Genomic DNA, 16,708 nt, shown 5'->3' with positions numbered 1-16,708 from the left:
TTGGCCGTCTAAGTTTTTTTTTTTTTTTTTTTTAAAGCATTCCCTCATTCCATTATTATTAAATTTTCTGTTTATGTTCTGATAGTATGAATGTCAGCATTCCTCTCTTCAAAAATTGCAGACCGTGCAGCATTTCTAATGTATATTGAACAGCAGAGCAATTCATTTGTCTTTGTTTATAACTTTTGAAGTTGTATATTATGTCCAAGTAATTAAGAGAAGTGGAAAGGGGAAAAAGAATATGAGGGGCAGAGAGAGAGAGAAATAGAGAAATAGAGAGAGAGAGAGAGAGGTAGATATGACTTTACTTTGTTGTATTTATTGTTGTGCATATACTGGTATTTGCAATTTCTGTAACTATGGATGATCTATCTCATACACCTTGATCTTTCGTATGTATTCATATGTTCTTCATTCTGATGCAATTTTCAAGAAAATGTCAGATTCCTATCACGGGTTTACAATTGTAAATAATCAGATGAGAAGGCAATGGAGGCAAATGATCTCTAGAAGGTCCTGCTTATGTGATGTAATAACGCGATCATCTAAAGAAATATGGAAAATTGATTCAGCACAAAATTTCACTTTGTCTCCTATTCCCTTTTAGATGAATTTATGTTTTGTGCGACAATCATGTCAAACAGCTGTTTTAGTACTTTGTGTATCTATGTTTATATTGACGCGCAGTGGAGATTGTCAAGATTTTTTGATGTATGCTCCGTTATTAGATTTTTATGGCTGTAGTAATGAATAACTCTGATGTATCATTACGTAATGATTGTGTATTCAAAATATCCTTTTTATCCGACTGTAAAACATCTTTTAGTAGGTTTTTTCTAAGTGTACAGCTCATAAGTAAGTAGGCTAGGTAAGTGTAATTTGTGCAAGTATTTTCTAGCTATTTTAGACAATGTAAATGTACAACTTTGTAATTCATGTCTTAAAAACACTTTCATTTTGTGTTTGATACATGTGTATATTATAATAGATAGGCTGGTATATTTCTTTGTATTTGATAATTGTATGTGTCTAGGTCACTGAATTAAGTTATAGTTCATGTTTTGTTACTTTGGGTAAGGAATTGTACAGTTGAGTCTCTTTGGGTGAAATATAGCTGTACACGTAGACAGGCTGTGTTTGATCATCTTGATATAAAAATGCAAAAATCTTGATCTGTCGTACGTATAGAAAGTGCCTATGTGTAACCAGGTCATACATTTTAGATCCTTGTTTTAGCTCATTAGGCAATCTGAGGTTGTAGCGAAATGATGAGATCTCTAAATCATACCTTGAAGTTAAAGGGATCGTATAGTTTTGGTTGAGACCTAATTTCAGGTTTCTAACATTTTTTGATGAGATAATGAGAAACCTCTTATGAAATATGAAAGAGCATGTAATTCTATGAGGAATTTAACATTTATTTGATGAAAACTGGTTTTGAAATGGCTGAGATATCCAAAAAAGAGCGATTCTAATAAAGTGTGGGACCCACACTTTATTATGATAGCTTTGTTTTACTTTGTTTTTGGATGTTTCAGTCATTCCAAACCCGATTTTCATCAAATGAAGTTTGAATTCCTCTTAAAATGGTATGCTCTGTACTATATAATAAGTGTTTTCTGGTTATCTCGCAAAAAGTAAAAAGCCCAATTCTCATCTCCACCAATACTGTACCATCCCTTTAATGTTTTTAATAGATATAAATCTGACCTGCTAAGCTAGTATTGTGTACATACAGGAGTAATGTTTACCTTTATGTTTGTTTTTTCCTCACTTTTGAAAGTACCAGTTTTATTGCTTATCTGTCAGCAAGCACTGATTTATTTCAGGCGTTACAATAGATGTCACATGTCTGGTTAAAGATACAAATGTCTTTCCTTTTCGTCATGATGTTAGAATCATAGTTGTAACTGTTGTAAAGACAGTCTTTATTATTGTTTAATGTATTGTATATATACCTCACTTCTGTACTAAGAAGAATATGTGTATATAAGTATATATTTAGTGGAGGTACGTTCTCTTGCGCAGATGTATACATAATAGTTCGTAATGGATTTTACCAAGGAACTGCGGAGGAAGTTGTGAGTTATAAAAAAGCAAAACACAACTTCATCTGCAAGTTCTTTTATGGTTTATCATTATTTCAGGTACCATACTCTGTCTCACATTCCGAAAACAAAACAAAACAAAACAAAACAAAACAAAAACAGCCTACATCTGTTAGTAAAAATAAAGCCTGCAGATCAATGCATCATGGCTAGAACCAAATTCAATTTTAGAAATATCGAACAAACATATTTGCTGGAAATCACAGTAATGGCAGATGTGCAGTGCTACATGTACATTGCTTCTACTTTGCCCATGCAAAATAAATTTGCACATATTACCTCTTCACCTCCGGCCGAATTTGTTGAAACATTAATTTATTACGCACATCTGACGTTCACAATTTCAAACAAACAAACGAGCAAACAAACAAACCTCAAATTCCTTCGGTTTCATTCCTTATGTGTTTGTAACGTGAAATATCTGGATAAAGAGATGAAACATTTATGCACACTTTGCAGTTTGCAGTTTCATATTTTAGCATGTCTGTGTCGACTTTATCGTCAAAAAAGTCAAATGTAGCATATTTCGAATCATGTGGTTGTGCTAGAAACTACCAGCACTTGGTGTACAATGGCTATTGTTGTTTAACAGTAGCGCTAGTCAAGATCCCCGCAGACAGTTAGAGTACTTGGAATCCTCCTAAACAATTCTGGTTTCAGTGGAACATAAAGCTACATTTAGGACGATAATCTTGGTGTTTTTTTTTTTTTCTGTTTGATTAATAGTCCTGTCCACAGTTTAATCTGTCTTTGTTTCCCGATTTCAGTACTCTTACGAATTATTGGTGAGACTACACAAGATTGAAAAAAAAAAAAACTGAGAAAAAAGGAATACGAATGTACCATGTACATGAATGGCATATAGGCAGTGTAAACCATCGCCTACTGTGGGGAATCTTTTTTTATATTAATGTGAAATAATGGCTACCGTCCCATACGTGTAGTTGCGATTTAAACACGGTGGTAGTTCGTTGAATATATTCAGTTTGTTTATTTTTTATTACTTTGTACGTATGATCGCAGTTACCCTCGCGCAGTTATAAATGAATGGATACATACAAAATTACACACGGAAAAGTGAGCATTCTTGTCTGTCTTACATGAGAACACTTTTCAAGGGTAAAAAAGTGAAACTTTGAAGAAATGGTACATTTGTATCCCCCTTTCTCTATATGAGTGTATTATCAAATGAATACATGTACTATAACCGTATGCATTTCTTTTAACTACGTACAACCGTACGCAATGGTGATGATAAATAATGCTTTTACAATAGATCTTACACGCTGTATTCAAATTCGGTACTTGTACGGCAATGCAAAGTGAATGTCTTTCATTTGACTATATGTACAAAGTAGGATAGTGATTGGTCTGTAGCTGGCCTGCCTGGCCATGGAGCTGAATTCGTGACAAAGTGACTTTGAGCAGAGGTCGAGAAGAGAAATAAAGGTAGAATGAGCTTCAGAACTTATTGGTTTGAGTCTCGGTGATTTTGCTGTTGAATTGCACATAGAAACGGGAAGTTCGTATGTTTTTGTCTTGTTTTTATTTCTGTTAACCTTCACTTATTCTTGCCATTAGTGGTGACTTTGTTGGATTTTACATATGTTTTTGTCTTGTTTTTATTTCTGTTAACCTTCACTTATTCTTGCCATTAGTGGTGACTTTGTTGGATTTTACATAAAAGCGGAAGTTCGGTTTTTTTTTTGTCCTGTTCTCTGTTAACCTCCATTTATTCTTGCCATGAATCAAAAGCTCTGATAATTATGTAGCCTTTTTGTATGTCCTTTTTCACAACTTTGTTGTTGGATTGTGCATAGAAACGGGAAGTTCGGGGTTCGTTGTTTTGTTGTCTTGCTTTTGTTTCTGTTAACCTTCACTATTCTTGCCATAAGTCAAATGTTGCCTTTGTGTGTGTGTGTGTGTGTGTGTGTGTGTGTGTGTGTTTTGTTTTTTCCTCACGACTTTGTTGGATTGTACGTAGAAACGCAAGGGGGGGGGGATTGGCCCTTTTCTTTTATTTCCGTTAAAATTCACTTATTCACGCCATGAGTCAAATTCTCTGAAATGCTACCTTTGTGTGTGTGTGCGTGTGTGTGTGTGTGTTGTTTTTTTTCACGACTTTGTTGGATTGTACGTAGAAATGCAAAAATCGGGGGGGGGGGGGGGGTTGGCCTTGTTCTTTTATTTCCCGATCCGTTAAAATTCGCTTATTCACGCCATGAGTCAAATGCTCTGCTATGTTGTCTTTTTGTCGTGTTTGTGTGTCCTTTTTTTTTAGGACAGCACGACAAATTTGTATTTTCTAATCCAACGGGTAAGTTCACTGCCGGGGTGCAATTTGTATCATTTCGAATGTCACGCGCTCAAAATAAAACTGAGTTAGATGTTGCGTGCCGTGGTCACCTTTGAAATGACCAGTTTTTGTATCCATTTCAAAGTAAGCAAATTCCGCTCGTATCCAATAAACATTTCGGTATATGCAGGTGCGCAAAATATAGGAGACTTAAAATTCTGTCGCTCATAAAACGTTTGCCTATATATTGCTATCGTCGCAATTGGAGACCAAGGGTTCAACGGCCACCTGAGAAAGTTCGTTTACTGATGAAGCTCACGATAACGTCGGGCATATCCCGCTGGTTGGCCCCATGCTGGATTGACGTCCCTCTCGGGTTATACATCTTAATAATATTTATGTTTATAGCCGGATTTGACAGATGTATCTATTCTGAAATGGTATACCTGATTATCACGATAAAACCAACTCCGTCTTCCATTTTGATGTCCCGATGAAGATGGATTTTTGTACAAATAAATGTTGCGGCGTAGTTTCAATGTAAAAATATTTCCAAATTCCTGGAACCCCCGCCCGTATAACTAACTGCAGTGCATGAACTGCAGTTTATGCGCAATTCCTCGACATGGTGTCACCAGCAATTCAATTTCTCAACTCGGTGAATGTTGTAATTGCCACGTACTTTCTGATCCAATATAACAAGTATTTCATATATTTCTGAGACCTATTCTACCGATGCAACCTGTATTACAACTTCTGCTGAATTGCTTCTACTACCAACTACTGCTGCTATATGTTTATGCTACCTCCTACTGCTACTACTGCTTCTGCCGGCACTGCTATTTCTACACTGCAAAAAGTCCGGTGTTAAATATGAAACACCGAGCTGGTGTTGGATATGAAACACCGAGCTAGTGTTAAATTTTCGGTGCTCATTTATAGTGTTAGATTAACACCTCCGGGTGTCATTTCAAAATATAAAATTGTGTGTGTTTTTTTAAATTAGTTACTGCACTTTTAGTTGATTTCGAACTTCAACAAGACGATCAAGAACTTTCCGATAAAGTACTTGATTTTTGAAAACCACAGTAACACCAGTTGGTGTGGTCTCCTATTGAAACTGGACGGGTGTTATACCATTGACATTAACACTAGCAATATCAAATCAACACCATGCGGTGTCATTGTTGAATGAACACCAGCGCAGTGTCAAAAATATCACCAGCTGCAGTGACAAATTAAACACCGTGAAGTACCAGGTGAACACTTTACAACACCATCACAACGTACTTTCTACACCTGTGGGTGTGGTCCTCTATTGACACTTGATCGGTGTTAGATTTAACACCCGTGGTGTTAAATGCTTTCTCCTCCTCCCATTCGTTTTCCTCTTAGATTTTCTTTTTGTCCTGTCTCCACTCTTCCTTATGACAGTAATCTTTTCATGTAATGATCTCCTCGCATAATAGTCTGTCTTCGTATTTACCTCATGCAATGTTATGACGTCCACATATAACTTTCTGTCGTCATGCGACGTCACAATATCTTTTGACGTCACATGTATCTCGATCGTGTACGTTTCATCCGGGAGGACGGGAGATAGAAAAACAAGAATGACGCCTTTAACTGAACTCGGCATGCGAAATCAGGAATGTAAGGAAAACGAAGTTCAAGGAGTGACGACCGGTGAAAGCGATGCCATGTTATCTTATTTTGAAATCGACGGTGACTAGTTTCAAGCTCGTGAAAGTGACCTATGACCTCTGACACCGGACACTATACATCTATATCATAGTTTGATCGCGTTTCCCAAGCAACTTGCCAAGTCGAACTGCTGTTTGTTGTTTATTATTGTTTAACTATTGATATGCAGGTTGGAAATACAGACACATCAGTGAATGGAAAAAAAAAAATAGAGAGATGGCAAGGATATTATCATACGTCAAAAAAAAAAACAAAGCAAAACAAGAACAGTGTATAGGCAAATGTGAATTGAATGTCTTGCTTAAATCTCGTGTTCAAGGAAAACGTCACACGACACGGCATACATTTTTTTTTCTTTTTAAATATCGCAAATAACGTGTTTACTGCAATGGTCTACCGCGCTGTCTTTCATTGACGCGCCTGTTTTCATTCCACACTTAGGGTCTATTATATTAAGAAGTCTACATTAATAATTAAGTTACTGATGCAAAAGAGCTGGCAGTAATCAAACCTAATGGACTGACCCCTAACAACTAATTCGTGCTTAACTCTAAAAACTACGCGTAGAACCTGTAAAATTGTCGAGAGTGCAGGGACACAGGCGTATTGGAATCGGAGAATGGTGTTGTATGAATATACACCCATGGTATTATACAACAACAGCAGCAGCAGCAGCAGCAGCAGCAGCAGCAGCAGCAGCAGCAGCAGCAGCAGCAGCAACAACAACAACAACAACAACAACAACAACAACAACAACAACCTCTCATTCGAGCGATGGTTGTTCCCTCATGGTGGCTTCCATACAGTGTTCCCTCTGCGAATTGTGCAGGAATTCGACATTGTATAAGCCAGTGGGTTTGGTTGGTCTGTTCAATGGACAGATTGAACTGCCATTAAGCACAGGTTACTAACCTGATCTGATCATTCATATTTTGGTTTATTCTATTTGTTTAAAATATTTTGCACTATTTTTCTTTCGTGATTGTTTTCCCCCTTTTCCGTGATATAAACAAGAACTGCATTGTCCTAGTTTGTTTGGTCCCAAAATGAATTGATTAAATAACTTTGACAGAGAGAGAGGAAACGAGGGAAGGAGAGAGGGAGAGAGGAAAAAAGTAAATCAGATCACCTGCCAATCGATGTGATCGCATTTTCTCCGAAATATTCTCTCGCTTATATTTTGTTTGTTTGAGCGCCTCTTGTTTTCCTAGCGAACGACACCATTTTTGCGCTCAGCATGCGCGACAGACCGGTGTCATGTTCCCATCTCAAACCCCCATATAAAACCTCTGCCGAAGAATGTGTCGCCCAAAGTTGATGCGGATTCTTTTCGGATTACTAAACTAGTAGTTCGTGTCTCCGATAAATTGCAGGAGTTCATGCCCTAGAGAGAGAGAGAGCTATCACTTAAAGCTGGAGACAAGATACTGAAATCCATCACTCTGGTGCATCGCTAACTCTTGGAGTTCATTTTTATTTTTATTATTATTATTTTTTTTTGTGAGAGTGTAGAGAAAGTATAGTCACTACAGAGGGTAATACTTGAGCGCAACTTCGAACAGGACCATCGGATGGGTTTGGGCTTCGACGAACAGAAAAAGTTTCAAGGCTGAAAGACAATCTCCGTTCAAGATCATGATGACCGTCATCATCCGTACTCTCGTCTTCATAATGACGTTCGTATTGGTCTTTGACATTTGCCATGGGTCGCATTTCCGCGGTGGATCCATGTCCTGGAAGCCGATTGGGGATCCGTCCTTGGGGGTGAGATTCTAATCAAACCAAAATTCAGCTTCCCGTTGTCACTAACCATGCATGTTTAATGAATTTTCCTTATATTTTCACTTTGTTTTTCCACCGCACTGTGTTATGCACTGTGTTATACCAATTACTTTTCAAGTTATATATATATATATATATATATATATATATATATATATTCAAATAATGTGTAATGATTACATAGATAAACAGTTGAATTATTGTAATCGGTAGAGTATCTTTTTTTTTTAAATCTTATGCATTCCTGGAACGTGTCAATGTTTAATTCTTATTACCTGTTAGCTAATAATATTCGACTCATATTTCGATAGCCCGTTAATGTGAGAAGAGGGGTCAGACTTATTTGAATCTCAGTTGTAGAAATACTTAACTCTCGATACATAACTGTGGATTTTCATTCACCCAGATGTTTGATAACTTGCTCATTTTTGTTGTCAGGAAACAGGGAATGAAATGTTGCCTGACATCACTAAGAAACCCAGCTTCATAAACATCCCAACTTCACCTTGTACAGTGCACTCCCGTTATAATGAACACGGTTTTAACGAAATTGCGGTTACACCGAATAGTCTAGTGGGATTTCTGAAAAAGAGCTCTCTAAAAAGGTGTTAGAGGCATTTTTTAGTAAAAGTTGGGAACCGGTCTATTTTACCTAATTTGAGTATGCTGAATCCGAAAAATCCGGTTCCCAAGCGAAATTCACCGATCTTGACCATCTAATTTGCATAAACAAAATGGCTGCCAAGCCACAGAAATCGTCAGTTTCAGACACGCATTTTGTAGAAATTCTTTGCAAACGAGCTGGTAAAAAGTGATTTGAAATCTTTGTGCATAGAACAGAATGATCAATTCGAGGGTAAACGTTTCTCATGTGGTAAATAGTATATTTTATCAATAATTATGCAAATTAGTACTGAAATATGCACATAGATATCTTTAGATATAAATATATAGACACTGGAAGAGTAATTTTTACTTTTTTTTCTTGAGAGGCAAGTTAATCATTAAATATGTAGACTTTAAGGTTTTAAGGGTTAGGAAAATCCTGTTTCCAAGCGAAATTCACCGATCTTGACCATCTAATTTGCATAAACAAAGTGGCTGCCAAGCCACAGACATTGTCAGTTTCAGACACGCATTTCTAATAAATTCTTTGCAACGAGCTGGTCAAGAGTGATTTGAAATCTTTGTGCATAAAATGAAATAATCAATTTGAGGGTAAACATATTTCAGATGGTAAATAGTATATTTCATTCATAATTATGCAAATTAGTACTGAAATATGCAGATATGTATTTATATATTAACACTGGAAAAATAATTTTTACTTTTTTTTCTTGAGAGGCAAGTTAAACACTAAATATGTAGACTTTAAGGTTTTGAAGGTTAGGAAAATCATGTTCCCAAGCGAAATTCACCGATCTTTACCATCTAATTTGCATAAACAAAATGGCTGCCAAGCCACAGACATTGTCAGTTTCAGATACGCATTTCTAATACATTCTTTGCAACGAGCTGGAAAATGTGATTTGAAATCTTTGTTAATAGAATGGAATTAGCAATTTGAGGGATAAACGTGTGTCAGGTGGTAAATAGTCTATTTTTTATTCATAATTATGCAAATTAGTAGGCCTACTGAAATATACAGATAAATATATGAAGGGTTTGTTTGAATAAACCGATAAGTCCATTTTTTTAAGATTTTGAAGTACGATCTCTGTCATAAAGTACAAAATAATACCTTTTAAATGATATATTGGTCATTACATATAAAGGCATATTTTTGAAGTTATGGTCAAAAGAAGCAAAAATTTTCTTTTTATTCTCTTTATTTTTCTTGACCTTTAATCGCAAATATCTCCATTTGGCAAATATGGACTTTTCGGTTTGTGCAAATAAACTCTTCATATACTAACACTGAAAGAGTAACTTTTATTTTTTTTTTTCTTGAGAGGGAAGTTAAGCACTAAATATATAGATTTTAAGGTTTTGAGGGTTAAATAAAAACCAAAATTCCTTCTCAGTGGTATGACGATAAATGCAAATATTGTAATTGGTATTCGAATCATAATGTAGCCTTCATGAGTTTTATGTGCATGCAGTTCATTGAATAGCTTAGCTAAAATGGTCCTTGTGGATTTTATTTTTTTTAATTCAAGTTAGGAACCCGATTCTTAACCAAAACTGATTGCGCTAGGGCAAAAAAGCCCGGTTCTTGGATAAAATTCAAGTGAATAAGCTTTAACACCTAATTTGCATAATACATACAAAATGGCTGCAATATTGCCATGAAATTGTTATTTCCATGGAAAATATTTTCTAGTACATCGATAATCGCAAAACAAATTGATGAAAACTTTCTCTCCGCGTATCATGACTCAACTTTTTCAGTTCATATGCAACATATTGTTCCAATACGCATATCTGTAGCATCAGCGCGAAAATTCTATTTCCCAGCGAACCACAGCACCGTACGGTAATCATGACACATGGCATTTATTAAAATTATCATGTTTCATAACACATGCGGGAATACCACGAGTGTCATGCAAGTAATTTTCAGTTTTAGTGATTATATATATATATATATATATATATATATATATATATACATATACATATATACATTTATTTATTTATTTATATATCGCAAACATTCGTCTATAGGATGAAATTCTATTTTCTATTTAGGCATTTTTTTCTTACACATCGGAGAAAAGAGGTAAATGTTCGCCGTTTTGCCTCTCATTATATGCTTTATGAATATCCATGTTGTCACTTGAATTTCTGCCCAAGAAGAGAAAGGATATGGATCTTTTTATGGAGGACCTGGGTTTCCACCACCTTGCGAACATGAAGTTACTTTTGTTCCTTTGATAGATAACATCGATCCGATAGCTACCTTAAAAAGGCCTTCTTACATCCCGTAGATACTGTAGTTGTGCTTTTTCTGTCAGACTGACACTGACAGTAGCAGTCTTAGTAAAGCAAGTGATCAAGAACTCACTATCATCAAGGATGCTGCTTGAACAAGAAGAAAACTAAAGGATTTCAAGAACATGGTTGTTATCAGTCGTCTTTATATTAAGAATAGACTTATATTCGTTTCACAAGATGCATCACGCAAGCTCGTTTGGCACAAAATATGTTCCGCCCATTAATTTTTACAGACAAAAGTAACCTGAAAACAATACTCCTGTATAAAAAAAAGAAGAAGAAAAACCTGCTCAATGTGCTAGAAGACAATGGGTGGGAACGTTTTAATCTGGCCTACAGCCTGTACTGATGTATCTATAGCTCCAATCCTGCAAAGGTGCCTTGAGATGGTCTCATGTGCATGCGAAAGCAATTCAGAACGTTTGCAAATGTTACAAATCAGGCCTAACGATGTTTGTGCATGTTAGCAATAATGTGATGATGCAAACCTTGCATGAATGTAGATTAATTCAGCTTGATTGAGAAATAGACCTTTCGACTCAGATTATGTTTGTTGGACAGCCAAAATATCAAGGGGTTAATGACTGAAAACTTACAAAGTCATCCTTTGTTTCTGTTTCCGAGATTCCAGATTCCAAGAGATAGATAAGGAAAGACATAAATTATGTTCGCAGACGAGATTTTTAAAACTTGCCACTTGATTTTACATTCAGCTGCAGATTGAAAATAATCATTATACCAATTTATCCAATGAAAACGGCAAAGTACAGGGAAAGATTAAGCGACTTTGCACTAATCTATGGAGCAATGTATAGTGATGTGATTGACCAATTACTTGTCCTTTTTTTCATGTCGCCATGATACACTTTGAAAACAAGACAATGTTCTGGTGGTTTGGTGGAAAATTGGTATATATTTGTATAATTTATTATGCAAATGAGAAAATAGAGGTGAATTGTTTAGTAGTTGCAGGTAATTGTTGTGCACATCTCTTAATCATACCAAGAATAATGAACAGGTCTTGATGTAATAACTGTTATAAAACATAGTCATATATTGCGGCAGTGCGTTGTAGAATTTCGAAACCTGCATGCCTGGTCTACGGACTCTTGAATACCAAATTGCAAACATATTTCCGTAAGTGTTATTCAGTCTGTTCTTCTTTATTGACTGATTCCAGTACTTGATTTTACCTCGGACTCTGACTATACTACAATGTGCACCTCGTTTGCTCGATAACTTAGCTGTTTTTCAGTACGCCAAGGTACATTTTGATATCGAGACTTTGTTCAGGGAAAATATTCATAGCAAAGGCCAAATATTTGCATAATTTATTATGCAAATTAGATTATTAAGGTATTCTTAATAGAGTTTATTCTTGTATCTATTTATCACAAAAGAATTATCAACTTAGGTCTTGATATAATAACTATAATGATTCACATTGGCGGCAATGTATTGTAGAATCTCGAAGCCTGCCGTAGTTTAGCCTTTACATACCAATTGCATACGTAATTGCAAATATTGTTATTCATTTTTCCCCCGAATTGGTTGATTTCAGTACTTGATTTTACTCGGACTCTAATGACACCGTGTACACTTTGTTTGACCGATAGCTTATCTATTTTTCACTATTTTCATATTTTGATAGAAAAATTTAGTTTGGGGGAAAATATGTTGAGAAAATGGGAAATAATTTTTTCATAATTCATTATGCAAATGGATTGCGTGTTTTATCTATTAATACTTGAAGTTGGTCCTTGTATCTCTTTATCACACTAGGAATCGTGAACCGGTCTTGATACAATGATAACTATCATCAGGATTATTATTCAGATTCATATATTGCGGCAATGCGTTGTAGTATCTAGAAACCTGCCAGTTCTGTATGCTCTTGTATACTAATTTGCATATAGATATTTGCTTATGTGTTATTCAATTCTTTTGAATTGACTGATTGCAGGACTTCATTTTGGTTAGACTCTGACGACATCATGTACTTTTTGTTCGCCCGATAACTTGTTAAAATGACTTAAAACCGAAATGAACAAGTACTGTCATGTGCATAATATGCTGTACTGCATTGCTGTATCAGCGACAAATCCTAATTTGCATATTTCACATCTTAATTTGCATATGTAAGTGAATGTTATAAACAACTGATGACCTAGCTATTGTCTCTGCATCTTGATTTCTGAAATTATTACTATTTTTGCATTGCTGTGGAGTTTTAATGAAAATTAGATCATCGAAACACCTTAAGAAGCAATGGAATGGCGGCCATTTTGTTCATGCAAATTTTGCATATGTGTTATTTAATTCTTTTGAATTGACTGATTGCAGGACTTCATTTTGGTTAGACTCTGACGACATCATGTACTTTTTGTTCGCCCGATAACTTGTTAAAAAGACTTTAAACCGAAGTGAACAAGTACTGTCATGTGCATAATATGCTGTACTGCATTGCTGTATCAGCGACAACTCCTGATTTGCATATTTCACATCTTAATTTGCATATGTAAGTGAATGTTATAAACAACTGATGACCTAGCTATTGTCTCTGCATCTTGATTTCTGAAATTATTACTATTTTTGCATTGCTGTGGAGTTTTACTGAAAATTAGATCATCAAAACACCTTAAGAAGCAATGGAATGGCGGCCATTTTGTTTATGCAAATTAGATGCTCTTAGACTCAAAATTCCGCTTGGGAACCGGAATTTTTGGATTCAGCGTACTTGAATTATATAAAATAGACCGGTTCCCAACTTTTACTAAAAAATGCCTCTAACAGTCATATTTTCCTGAAATCCCACTAGACTAGAAGTAAAAATTCAGACCGCAACATTATCCACTCTTTGTTCTTTATTGTTTATTGGTTCAGTTATAACGAAATTTCGATGTAACGAAAGTAAACTGCCGGTCCCGAGGACTTCGTTATAACGGGAGTCCACTGTATCAATGCCTGCCAGTCTTGACAACGAGCAAAGAAGTGATTTTGATTAGTCGTGAAACCGACCCTCCTTGGCTACCAATTTCCGATAAACGAAAGTCCAGTTTACACGACTAAAAATGTTGTGTAACATCAGTCATTTTCCCTTGGTTGTTGAAATACATGATGCGCGCTATATGCTCTTTTCAATTCCATTCGCGACAAAGAATTCAGACATTCATAAATGAATTATCCCATCCAATGCACTAATGAGCCTATACGAATGATGGTATATTCGTCTTAGCCGCAAACTCGGTATATCACCATTAACAGCAGGCAAAAATATTCCGTGAATATTCAGCAATGGTTTTGGGGAAACATGACTGTTTATTCCTCATTTCTCGATAAGAAGACGCGGTAGTCCGTATTATAAAACAAGAAAGATCTCAAGTACTATTTTTCACAATGAACACTGGTCTTCGCCTGCGGTATTTTGTGAAATACTGGTGTCTGTTGGAGCGTTGAAATCGAAGTGTATTCCATTTATAGCTATATCCGACAATGACAATGACAATGACAATGACAATGACAATGACAATGACAATGACAATGACAATGACAATGACAATGACAATGAATCTTATTTCTTAAAACGTCCCCTCCCAAGGCATGGAAGAAGAGATAAAGAGGTTATACTCAGTATTTTTTGACTGATTCATGAATATAATTAAAAATCAGATAAGTCTTACTACTTTTGCTATTTTCCGTTTGTTAAAGGGCGCTATAATTTACGTTATTTTTGAATTTTGATGTAGCATGTAGTCTGCTACTGTAGGAATGCAATGGAGTGGACGTAGAAATGAACGGTGGATAAACATTAAGTCTAGTAATATCAGTTATGCTATGATTTACAAAGTGGTTAAAGATCGAGCACACCTAAAATCCATTAAATCCGGCAAAGGGTATCACAGTGACTTTTAACCAATCAAGCGCTGGAGACTTTGTTGAATGAATCAGCATATAGTATGACACTTTTAAATTTCGCTACCTTTCTTACTTTAGAGAAAGATTACATTACTTTGAGTTCATTTAATTATCTACAGTACAAGAATAAATTGCCCATTTCAGAAGGAAAGCGGAACTATGATCGTCTAAACCGTGTTCCCACTTACAAAACAGTTTAGAGTTTAACTATAACATACAAAATAATTATGATCAACAAAGGCCTTGTTTTAAAGGGGCTTTTTACTCTTCTTTTGAAACAACCAGAATAGGGTCTACATAGTAAAAAAAAAAATAATAATGGTGACGAAAAGACATTGAAATATGGTTTATGAGACACGAAAAATAAATGGCTTATGTGACCATTTGCGGCCCATGTTGTCGGCAGATGATCGAGGTGAGTTACCGACTGGCCTGGCAAGCGGACACCGAAGAGGGCTCCCATAACTGCACGCACGAGCGAGTCAAGACCAACGCCCTAGTCGAGGGGGACAGTGGCGGTCTCAAGGTTGACTACCCCGGAGCACCCGCGACAGTTCGAAACAGAATTCGTCCCCTCAGTTACCACTGCACGACAAGGTCAGTCCTTCTCACAGTTCTCTGACAGTTTTAATCAACGAGCTCTTTGGTTTAAGTGGGTAGGCCTATGTCATTGGCTTGGGGACTAGGTGGCAAACTGGTGACAACTCGAGTCTCGCCGGTCACGGAGTGGTCGCGGATACGTCTCCGTGACGTCTCCTCCAGACATACGTTTTCTGGAGACTCCCCTGGTCTCCGGGGAGTCGCGAGATGATCGAACATGCTTTTTTTTTTCCCGAAGGTTTTTTTTTTTTCCTTCAGTCTCCAGTTGACCTCGGAGATGTCTCAACTAGGTCTCCGTGACGTCCCCTGGAGACTAGCGGCCAAGAGCCTGGTCTGCGGAGAGTGGCGAGAAGTCGCCCTTACTTGTCCTCTGTGGATGATTCAAGTATGGCAAGACAAGTCTTATCGATGTGAATTATTTATTTCAGTATACCTGGAAATTCCTGTTCTCTCCTTATTTTGCCTGTATCAATGTGAAGTAATGAACGCTTTTCCATTCATTTTATGCAATCACCGACATCACCGACTTCCATTTCCTCTCATGATGTTGTCAGATACGAGGCGTCCGACTACCCTTCCGATCTCAGTCGCAGCTGGGTCATGGGTGAGAACAAATTCAACCAGTCCGCCCCTCCCAACGGCCTCCTAGAATACGAACTTATGTAAGCATGACAGAGCTGTTCATTGTTTTAACAATTATAGAATTCATAATTTCCACGCATCCGGGGAGTTATGTCAGATTTAATTTTTTTTTTCCATTATTGTTTTAAAATCACGATGTCTTAGTTAAGCAGTCAAATAGATGGCATTAAGAATCACAAACGCTAAGTTACCAAATTCAAGCCGTGTAATCAACTGCTTAAACAATTAAAGAGGAAAATTTGTTGTGACACTGCATCCTTACTATCTATCAAAATCTTATCACCCTGCACACCCCTCAAATGACATGTAGACTGAAAAATTTCAACATCCTAAGTCTGGATATTAAAACAAGGTGACATTAATTTTGCACACAATGCAAGTTGTCTACCTAATTAATTAAGTATGTCAATATAACTAAATTTAAACGTTCATCTAATATCAAGTATAACTGTCTGATTTCAAATCTTACACTTTATACCTCGTTACATCGCTTATAAGCCTCGTCTGCCAGATTTATGCAAATTTTCATACAATAATATGTTCTTTTCTAGTTTCAGCGCTTTCTCCTATACATATACGCTTTCTCCTATACATATCTGTCTATTGATTTATCGGTTGGTGTTCGTTACTCCGATTTATTGAATTAAGACACGTTATTCGAAACACTCAAACTCTCTACACCTACATGCTCGTTACTCGGAAAATGAAATAGGGTTAGTTAATT

General features: G+C 36.3%; 1 protein-coding gene across 2 annotated transcripts in view; it reads left to right on the top strand.

Annotated features, from left to right (window-relative positions):
- Positions 1-7,620: 7,620 nt before the first annotated feature.
- Positions 7,621-16,708, top strand: part of LOC140229106 (uncharacterized) — a 31,855-nt gene continuing 22,767 nt past the window's right edge. For both annotated transcript variants that reach the window (XM_072309372.1, XM_072309373.1), the window contains exons 1-3: positions 7,621-7,872; positions 15,149-15,339; positions 15,897-16,004. In XM_072309372.1, the coding sequence (XP_072165473.1) occupies positions 7,744-7,872; positions 15,149-15,339; positions 15,897-16,004 (428 nt within the window). In that variant the 5' untranslated portion in view covers positions 7,621-7,743. The remainder of the gene's footprint in view (positions 7,873-15,148; positions 15,340-15,896; positions 16,005-16,708) is intronic.

The sequence above is a fragment of the Diadema setosum genome, chromosome 5 (genome assembly GCF_964275005.1).
Source record: "Diadema setosum chromosome 5, eeDiaSeto1, whole genome shotgun sequence".
NCBI lineage: Eukaryota > Metazoa > Echinodermata > Echinoidea > Diadematoida > Diadematidae > Diadema > Diadema setosum.
Note: the sequence above shows the minus strand (reverse complement) of the source record. Positions and strands in the feature narration are given on the sequence as shown.